Raw genomic sequence first — 10,020 nt, 5'->3', positions numbered from 1 at the left:
ACTGGAGAAGCTGGGATTGTTCTCCTTAGAGCAGAGAAGTTTAAGGGGAGATTTAATAGAGGTGTTCAAAATCATGAAGGGGTTTTGATAGAGTAAATAAGGAGAAACTGTTTCCAGTGGCAGGAGGGTCGGTGACCAGAGGACACAGATTTAAGATAATCGGTAAAAGAACCAGAGGGTGGAGATGAGGAGAATGTTTTTTTACGCAGCGAGTTGTTCTGATCTGGAATGCGCTGCCTGAAAGGGCGTTGGAAGCAGATTCAATAATAACTTTCAAAAGGGGAATTGGATAAATACTTGAAAAGGAAAAATTTGCAGGGCTATTGGGGAAAGAGCAGGGGGAGAGTGGGACTAATTGCAAAGCTCATCTCAAATTGTTATTTTCTTAAAGAAATCTGTCTAATTTGCATTTGAATGAATCAACACTATTGTTGCCTCAGTGTGTCGCACTCTCTCGCCTCTGAGTCAGAAGGTCGTGGGTTCGAGTCCCCACTCTAGAGACGAGTGCCCAACACTCCCGGTGCCAGTACTGAGGGAGCGCTGCACTGTCGGAGGTGCCGTCTTTCGGATCAGACGTTAAACCGAGGCCCCGTCTGCCCTCTCAGGTGGATGTAAAAGATCCCACGGCCGCTATTTCGAAGAAGAGCAGGGGGAGTTCTCCCCGGTGTCCTGGGGCCGATATTTATCCCTCAACCAACATCACTAAAAAAAACAGATGATCTGATCATTTATCACATTGCTGTTTGTGGGATCTTGCTGTGCGCAAATTGGCTGCTACGTTTCCCTGCGCTACACTTAAGAAAGTACTTCATTGGCTGTAAAGCGCTTTGGGACGTCCTGAGGTCGTGAAAGGTGCTGTAGAAATCCAAGTTCTTATTATTTATTTTATCCCAGCCACATAGCTTTTTAAAAAAAAATTATTGCTTGCAGGAAATGATGATGTTCTTTTACGAGCTGGTGATCTCGCTGAAAAATTACATCTCCTATTACCTCGGGCGACCAGCACCCGAAACTACGCGATGCTTAAGGAAGAGCAGTGTCAAGAAAAACCAGACCACCGGGGCCAAGAAATTCACCAATGTCGCGGTGACCGGGCTGGTTGCATCGGGGAAATCCACCCTGATCGACGCCATTCGGCGTCTCGAGGACGAGGAGGAGGGAAACCCCCTGGTCGGCAAGTGCGAAGCCATCCCACGGGCCTACGCCTACCAAGACAACCCCAACGTCCTCCTGTGGGACCTGCCCGGGATCGAGGGGAACGAGGTGCAGCAGCAGGCTTACGTGGAGAAGGTTGACCTACGGGCCTACGATTTCTTCATCGTCGTCTCCAGCACCCGGGTGTCCGAGGAGCTCCTCTACCTGGCCATAGAGATCGAGAAGATGGGGAAGCGTTTCTTCTTCGTCCGCACCAAGATCGACATCTACGCGCGTAACACCAAGCAGCAGAACTTCAACCAGGGAGACCTGCTGCGCGAGATCCGCAGACATTTCACCAAGAAGCTTCAAGGCATCGGGATCAAGTTCCCCCGGGTCTTCCTCCTCTCAGCGCTGCAGAAGGACAAGTTTGACTTCCCGGACTTCCTCGAGGCCTTCAACAATGAGTTTTGAAGTGGCTTCGGCACTCGAAAGAAAAAGTGCTGGAGTGCCCCAGCTGGCATTATTTTACATAGGGGAACCCCTCAGCGTAAGTCCACAATCTCGTCAGCTCGCGGTCCACAAGAACGTTAGAAACAGGAGCGGGAGTAGGCCACACGGCCCCTCCAGCCTGCTCCGCCATTCAATAAGATCGTGGGTGATCTTCAACTTCAGCTCCACTTTCCCGCCCGATCATATACTGGCAGCTCAGTGGGTAGCTCTCTCTCCCACTCGCCTCCGAGTCAGAAGGTCGTGGGTTCGAGTCCCCGCTCCAGAGACTTAACCCCCATAATCCCAGGCGGACACTCCCGGTGCCAGTACTGAGGGAGCGCTGCACTCTCGGAGGGTCAGTACTGAGGGAGCGCTGCACTCTCGGAGGGTCAGTACTGAGGGAGCGCCGCGCTGTCGGAGGGTCAGTACTGAGGGAGCGCTGCACTGTCGGAGGGTCAGTACTGAGAGAGCGCCGCACTGTCGGAGGGTCAGTACTGCGGGAGCGCCGCACTGTCGGAGGGTCAGTACTGAGGGAGCGCCGCACTGGCGGAGAGTCAGTACTGAGGGAGTGCTGCACTGGCGGAGGGTCAGTACTGAGGAAGTGCTGCACTGTCGGAGGGTCAGTACCGAGGGAGTGCTGCACTGTCGGAGGTGCCGTCTTTCGGACGAGACGTTAAACCGAGGCCCCCCCGTCTGCCCTCTCAGGTGGACGGTAAAAGATCCCACGGCCGCTATTTCGAGGAAGAGCAGGGGGAGTTCTCCCCGGTGTCCTGGGCCCGATATTTATCCCTCAACCAACATCACTAAAAAAAACACAGATGATCTGGTCATTTATCACATTGCTGTTTGTGGGATCTTGCTGTGCGCAAATTGGCTGCTGCGTTTCCCACATTACAACAGTGACCACACTTCAAAAAGTATTTCATTGGCTGTAAAGCGCTTTGGGACGTCCTGAGGTTGTGAAAGGCGCTATGTAAAGGCACGTCCTTTTCTTTTTCACAGCTCTGCTTGCGACCCCCCAAACACTCGGCTCCTGATTCCAATCGAAGCATCGTGGGAAGGTGCCAAGCAGAAGAATTCACCCCAGAGGAAGAGAATATTAAACTACGAGACCAACAGCTCTATTTGAATAGACCCCAGCCACTCGCTGTAGGGAAACTGGACCGGACCTGGCTCCTAATTAAAAATCCTTGCTTTTGTTTTATCCGCATACAACATTTCCTACATTACAACAGTGACGACACTTCACAACTACTTAATTGGCTGTAAAGCACTTTGGGACGTCCTGAGGTCGTGAAAGGCACTATATAAATGCAAGTTGTTTTTTTTCTTTTATATGCACAGATTGGTAAAGTTGCCACGGGGCAGAGTTAAGGGGAGGCTATCACAAATGGCTCGTTGGGCTATATTACGAGCCCCGGTTATATTACAAGCCCCGGTTATATCACGGGCCCCGGTTATATCACACTCTCCGGCTATATTACGAGCCCTGGATATATTACGAGCCCCGGTTATATTACAAGCCCAGAACGACCTGTGTCGGTTTTGACCTGGGATGACGCCTGGCTCTCAGTCCCCAAGAGCAAACCAAGCAATTGAAAATTGCAAAATACAAACCTTGGGCTCGGTTTAAGGCAAAAGGATGAAAACCCTGCAGGTAGTTTAAACAGCGCTGTCGCGGGATTTCAGTCCCGTGTAATAGCGGGGGGGAACGTGCGTGAGGTTTTCACACCACGTCCCACTTGGAATGTGAAAAAACACATAAATCCTGGGCGGAACTCTCCGAGGTTCACCACACAGTGGGATGTATTAGAGAGGGGGGGTGAAAGTGTGGGTTTGTTCTCTCTCGCGTATTGGTAAGTGCCAGCAATCGAGATATTTTAATATTTAAAAACAGTACGTTCTAACACACAGATGCCACACACTGCGTCACGCACGAGAGTGTCACACACTTTGTCACAAAGTGTAAAAAGTCCCTCCGATCTGCAGTTCTGAAACTGACCAGAACTTTCCAATCTGCAAACTTCCCTGAGCGAATAGCTGTTAAACCCTCACTCAGCTGAGCCTGTGTTTAACTTTTTCCTACATCACAACAGTGACTACACTTCAAAAGTACTTCATTGGCTGTAAAGCGCTTTGGGACGTCCTGAGGTGGTGAAAGGCGCCATAGAAATGCGAGTTCTTTCTTGACTTAACGATTTGAACTTGTGGCCTTAAAGGGTGAAAGATTTGCTTTAGAGGAATAATACATTGTGCATCATATGATCTAAAACAGTATATCATCTAACTTATCGTCAGCACTGCTCAAAAGACCAGTGAATGCTGTAATATAATCACTGAACACTAAATACATCCAGCGCCAGCTCATTTAATAGCATTGTCCCCTTTGGGTCAGACGGTCGTGGGTTCGAGCCCCAACTCCAGAGACTCGAGCCCCACAATCCAGGGCCGGACACTCTCCCAGTGCCCAGTCTTTGGGACGAGACGTTAAACCGAGGGGCCCCCGTTCACCTGTTTAGGTGGGTGTAAAAGATCTCACGGCCGCTATTCAAAGAGGAGCAGGGGGAGTTCTCCCCGATATTTCCCCTGCAGCCTGCACCACCAGGTTAACTGGTTGTTTATCTCGTCGCTGTTTGTGGGATCGTGCTGTGCACATATTGGCTGCCGCAGTTCCTACATTACAACAGTGACCGCACTTCAAAGTGGGACGTCCTGAGGACGTGATAAGGTGCTGTAGAAACATACGTTATTTTCCTTCCTTCCTTCCCTCCCTCGAATCCCCACTCTTGTAACATTTCTGCTGGGATCAATCCTTTAGCTTAGTGGGAATCTGGAACTCTCTCCCCCAAAAAGCTGTTGAGGCTGGGGGTCAATTGAAAATGTCAAAACTGAGATCGATAGATTTTTGTTGGGTGAGGGGATTAAGGGTTACAGAACCAAGGCGGGTCGATGGGGTTAAGATACAGGGTCCGCCATGATCTAATTGAATGGCGGAACAGGCTCGAGGGGCTGAATGGCCCCCTCCTATTGCTATAAAGGGTCCCCCCTCGCCCCCAAAATGCTACGCTCTTTCAGGCCCTGACTGACCTGCTCCAAAGTTCTTAACGGGTTTTGTGAGGGATGAGCGAGTTCTCAATGGAAAATGACATCTGTTACACGGCCCAAGAGTGCCATCCAGTGGTGAACGGAAACAAGACAGGAACTAAATGTCACAGGCTGCAAACCAAGGGAAGGAAGGATTGCTTTCTTTGGGAATGAAGTCAGAAGGTCGTGGGTTCGAGCCCCCAATCCAGAGACTTGAGCCCCATAATCCAAACCCACACTCCCACTGCCAGTACTGAGGGAGCGCTGCACTGTCGGAGGTGCCCTCTTTCGGCTGAGACGTCAAACCCTCCTGCCCTCTCAGGTGGGACGTAAAAGATCCCACGGCCGCTATTGGAAGAAAAGCAGGGGGGAGTTCTCCCCGGTGTCCTGGGGCCAATATTTATCCCTCAACCAGCATCACTTTTAAATAAAAATATCTGGTCATTTATCACATTGCTGTTTGTGGGATCTTGCTGTGCACAAATTGGCTGCTGCCACGTTTCCTACATTACAACACTGACCACGCTTCAAAAGTACTTCATTGGCTGTAAAGCGCTTTGGGGCATCCTGAGGTTTTGTAAGGCGCCATATAAATGCAAGTCTTTCTTTTTACTAGCAATGGCCATGTGCAGAAGTGTCTTCATAGGCCCCAGGGCAGTAGAAAGCCAGGTGCCGTGCTGTGCCATCTTCTGCAAGGGCATCTGCAGCTGCCTTGCACAGCCAGTGGCCTCAAACCTGCCTCCACCTCAGCACTGGTGTGGTACAGACAAGAACTGCCTCATGTAGCAGCACCTCCATTTCAGACGAACACACGAAAGTTGACAAGACAGGAAAAGACCTTCAGGTCCATCCAACCTGCCCCACATTATTGTGAGGCTTGTGCATCACAATACAGACACTCCCCACCACCTCCGGAGCTGCTCTGTCACTTGCCTGAGTGATTTGTGCCTCCTGTCTCTTCTCTTCCCTTGACCTCCTTCCCTTGGCCTTCCCTTTCAGCCTTAGCAAAGGCTATCAACAAGCTAAAGTACCTTTTAAGCCTTTCCAACATCTCCAAGGATTTTTGCCCCCCTCTATGCCGCCACTTAGGAACATAGGAACAGGAGTCGGCCATTCAGCCCCCCGTGCCTGCTCCGCCATTTGATAAGATCATGGCTGATCTGTGATCTAACTCCATATACCTGCCTTTGGCCCATATCCCTTAATACCTTTGGTTGCCAAAAAGCTATCTATCTCAGATTTAAATTTAGCAATTGAGCTAGTATCAATTGCCGTTTGCGGAAGAGAGTTCCAAACTTCTACAACCCTTTGTGTGTAGAAATGTTTTCTAATCTCGCTCCTGAAAGGCCTGGCTCTAATTTTTAGACTGTGCCCCCCACTCCTAGAATCCCCAACCAGCGGAAATAGTTTCTCTCTATCCACCCTATCTGTTCCCCTTAATATCTTATAAACTTCGACCAGATCACCCCTTAACCTTCGAAACTCGAGAGAATACAACCCCAATTTGTGTAATCTCTCCTCGTAACTTAACCCTTGAAGTCCGGGTATCATTCTAGTAAACCTACGCTGCACTCCCTCCAAGGCCAATATGTCCTTCCGAAGGTGCGGTGCCCAGAACTGCTCACAGTACTCCAGGTGCGGTCTAACCAGGGTTTTGTATAGCTGCAGCATAACTTCTGCCCCCTTGTACTCCAGTCCTCCAGATATAAAGGCCAGCATTCCATTAGCCTTATTGATTATTTTCTGCACCTGTTCATACATTTAAGTATCCGCATCCCTTTAAATTTCTCCTCTAGTACAATTTTGCTCCCCCCCCGCCAATCCACCATTATGCTAATTCATTGCACAAAGCCATAACTGCAGATCGGACTCTGAATAATTATGCAAATTATGTGTGAATAATTATGTTAATCGTGAATAATTATGCTAATTATTTATGAATAATTATGCTAATTATTCGTGAATAATTATGCTGATGCACTGGCCCCTGAAATTTCCATGCAATCAACACCCTACAAAAGCTAGCTTTTCCGATCAGCATTAAAATAAAGCCGATTGGAAGATCTTATGGTCAAGTTTGCACTCATTCCTAGTCATTCTGAACTGAATTTTACCAGGATGAGGAAATTTGCAGCAACTCACGTTCAGAGAGCACCTTTAGTGTAGAGAAGGCCCCAAGGCGCCTCACAGAGACAACGCAGGAAACAGACGCTGAGCCAAAGAGGGAGAGATGAGGAGGGGCGGCCAAAAAGTCTTGGTCGAAGAGGTGGGTTTTATGGGCGGTCTTAAAGGAGGAGAGAGAGGTGGAGAGGTTTCGGGAAGGAATTCCAGAGCTTCGGGACCAGGCGGCTGAAGGCACGGCCGCCAATGGCGGGCTGAAAGGAGGGGGGAATTTGTAGGGTGGGGTTGAAGGGCTGGAGGTGAGGTGAGGCTTAGCAAGGCCTGGGAGGGATTTAAACACAAGTCTGGGCTTTAATTTCAAAGGCTCCCAGGTGAAGAAGGGTCACTTGATCACTGGAATGATACCAGGGCTGAAAGGGTTAAATTCCGAGGACAGGTTGCACAGACTGGGCTTGTATTCCCTCGAGTACCGGAGATTAAGGGGTGATCTAATCGAGGGATTTGAGATGATTAAAGGATTCGATAGGGTAGATAGAGAGAAACTATTTCCTCTGGTGGGGGGAGTCCAGAACAAGGGGGCAAAACCTTAAAATTAGAGCCAGGCCGTTCAGGGGTGATGTCGGGAAGCACTTCCTCACACAAAGGGGAGTGGGAATCTGGAACTCTCTCCCCCAAAAAGCTGTTGAGGCCGGGGGTCAATTGAAAATTTCAAAACTGAGACTGATCGATTTTTGTTGGGTGAGGGGATTAAGGGTTACAGAACCAAGGCGGGTAGATGGGGTTAAGATACAGATCGGCCATGATCCAATTGAATGGCGGAACAGGCTCGAGGGGCTGAATGGCCTCCTCCTGTTCCCATGTTCCTTAAGGTGACCAGTGCCCATGCAACCAGACCCCAGTGAGGGAAGGGGGTCAGTATCTTCAGGAGACGAGGAGAGGGCTAAACCTGTAAAGGCGGGGGAGACGGTGGGCGGAGAGGGGGTGGGGTGGGGGGTGCTCCTGTTTTAAAAATCAGACTTTTGCTGCCTGAGTTATACTTTGGGAGTTTCTGGGCTCTTTGCTGCCTCGGCCAGACAAAGGAGCTCGGCTCAAGCCTCGGATTATCGGAGCCAAAGACCGAAAGGAACCAAACCCTTGGGCTTCAGGAGGAAGACAAACTCCATTCGAAATTCAATCCTCTGTTGCGTTCAGCCGCACTGTAGGTCATCAGTCAAATCATGAGGACAGGCTCTTTCAAGGTGGCTCCCACCCAATTCTCTGAAAGTCCATTTCTGTGGCAATTTACTGGGGGCGGGGGGAGATACTTGGGAGCAAAGCAGACCAAGAGTCCTTGGCTACACTTCAGAACTATTGGATGCCCGCCCCCCACCCCCCCCCCCGCCACTTTCTCCTTCAACGGGAACGCTGATACTTGTTAAATGCGGTGGTTGTGATACTACATCAGAGACTCATAGGAACAGGAGGAGGCCATTCAGCCCCTCGAGCCTGTTCCGCCATTCAACCAGATCATGGCTGATCTGTATCTTAACTCCATCTACCCGCCTTGGTTCTGTAACCCTTAATCCCCTCACCCAACAAAAATCTATCCATCTCAGTTTTGACATTTTCAATTGACCCCCGGCCTCATCAGCTTTTTGGGGAAGATAGCTCCAGATTCCCACTCCCCTTTGTGTGAGGAAGTGCTTCCCGACATCACCCCTGAACGGCCTGGCTCCAATTTTAAGGTTAAGCCCCCCGCCACCCCCCCCCGACCTTGTTCTAGACTCCCCGCCCGCCCCCAACCAGAGGAAATAGTTTCTACCTTATCGAATCCTTTAATCATCTAAAAACTCCTGTGACATCATCGTGTCCTCTGATGTCAGAATGGCAATGATGTCATAGCAGTAGGCATTAACCGTTTGTGGGGTTACGAGGGGGAAGGCTGGAGAGGGGATGAGTTATGATGCAACACGCTGACCGTTGCAAACCAGATCTTTGAACGTGTCCTCATTCGTTTGGGGGGGGTCCACCAGAACTTTCCTCGGTTCACTTCACGTTCTGTGCCAACTCTCCTCGACCTTCCTGCCAATGGCCTTGAGCCGTTGCCCAGGTTCCTCAAGAGAAACGGGGCCTCGATGAAGGTTGCAGAAGAGGATACGTTTCACCACCCCCCAAAAGCCATGACCCTGGGTGATCGGTGTGAGGTCGTCAACTGAACCATGCCTGGGGGGCATCCAGCCTTCCTCCTCCTCCTCCTTCTGGCCTTGGGTGAACTTGGTAGCGTCCTCTCCTGTTACTCCTGCTTCGCCAAGAATTCAGAGAAGTTCTGCACCAATTACGTGGGCCAGACATTCGATGAGCTGAAAGAGGCCAACTGCTGGTTCCCAATACAGAAGTTGATAAACCATCGGCCAGTCTACGGGGTACGGGTCGGTAAGTGACAACGCTGGGGTGGAATTAACTGCACCGTTGCACCCCCGATGTCTAACCCGCCTTGTCACGTCATGCGGTCCACCGTTGGTGGGCCTTAAGAGGGATATCACGCCTGCCATGAATCATGTAAACACACGGGGTGGGGGGATAAAAATTCATTATATTCCCTTGACTAACGGCGTGCGTTGAGCGCACGCCCGAACCGGGAGGCCCAAGGCTAGACTGAAGATCAAGATGTCTCGTGCCGATGTCCAAGATCCAGATATCTCAGAACCCAACCAAGAAAGCTTCGGGCCGCATTGTTACGTAGAATTTACATAGAATTTACAGCATGGTAACAGGCCATTCGGCCCAACTGGTCTATGCCAGTCTTTATGCTCCAAACAAGCCGCCTCCCTCCCTATTTCATCTCACCCTAGCAACATATCCTTCTATTCCTTTCTCCCTCATGTGTTTATCGAGCTTCCCCTTAAATGCATCTCTGCTGTTCGCCTCAACCACTCCTTGTGGGAGTGAGTTCCACATTCTCACCACTCTCTGGATAAAGAAGTTTCTCCTGAATTCCCAATTGGATTTATTAGTGACTATCTTATATTTATGGACCCTAGTTCTGGTCTCCCCCACAAGTGGGGACATCTTCTCTACGTCTACCCTATCGAACCCCTTAATAATCTTAAAGACCTCTATCAGGTCACCCCTCAGCCTTCTCTTTTCTAGAGAAAAGAGCCCCAGCCTGTTCAGTCTTTCCTGATAGTTATAACCTCTCAGTTCTGGTAT

General features: G+C 50.0%; 1 protein-coding gene across 1 annotated transcript; it reads left to right on the top strand.

The window, feature by feature from the left end:
• The first annotated feature begins 933 nt into the window (after positions 1 to 933).
• LOC137306147 (interferon-inducible GTPase 5-like) lies at positions 934 to 3,000 on the top strand. The gene is made up of 2 exons (XM_067975205.1): positions 934 to 1,684; positions 2,629 to 3,000. Exon 1 carries the CDS (start codon positions 934 to 936, stop codon positions 1,606 to 1,608), a length of 675 nt encoding a protein of 224 aa, XP_067831306.1. The 3' UTR covers positions 1,609 to 1,684; positions 2,629 to 3,000.
• Positions 3,001 to 10,020: the final 7,020 nt, after the last annotated feature.

Source organism: Heptranchias perlo, chromosome 42 (genome assembly GCF_035084215.1).
Source record: "Heptranchias perlo isolate sHepPer1 chromosome 42, sHepPer1.hap1, whole genome shotgun sequence".
Taxonomy (NCBI): Eukaryota; Metazoa; Chordata; class Chondrichthyes; order Hexanchiformes; family Hexanchidae; genus Heptranchias; species Heptranchias perlo.
Note: the sequence above shows the minus strand (reverse complement) of the source record. Positions and strands in the feature narration are given on the sequence as shown.

Coding starts and splice junctions, on each gene's coding strand:
- LOC137306147 (XM_067975205.1), top strand. CDS start 934: ATGATGATGTTCTTTTACGAGCTGGTGATCTCGCTGAAAAATTACATC.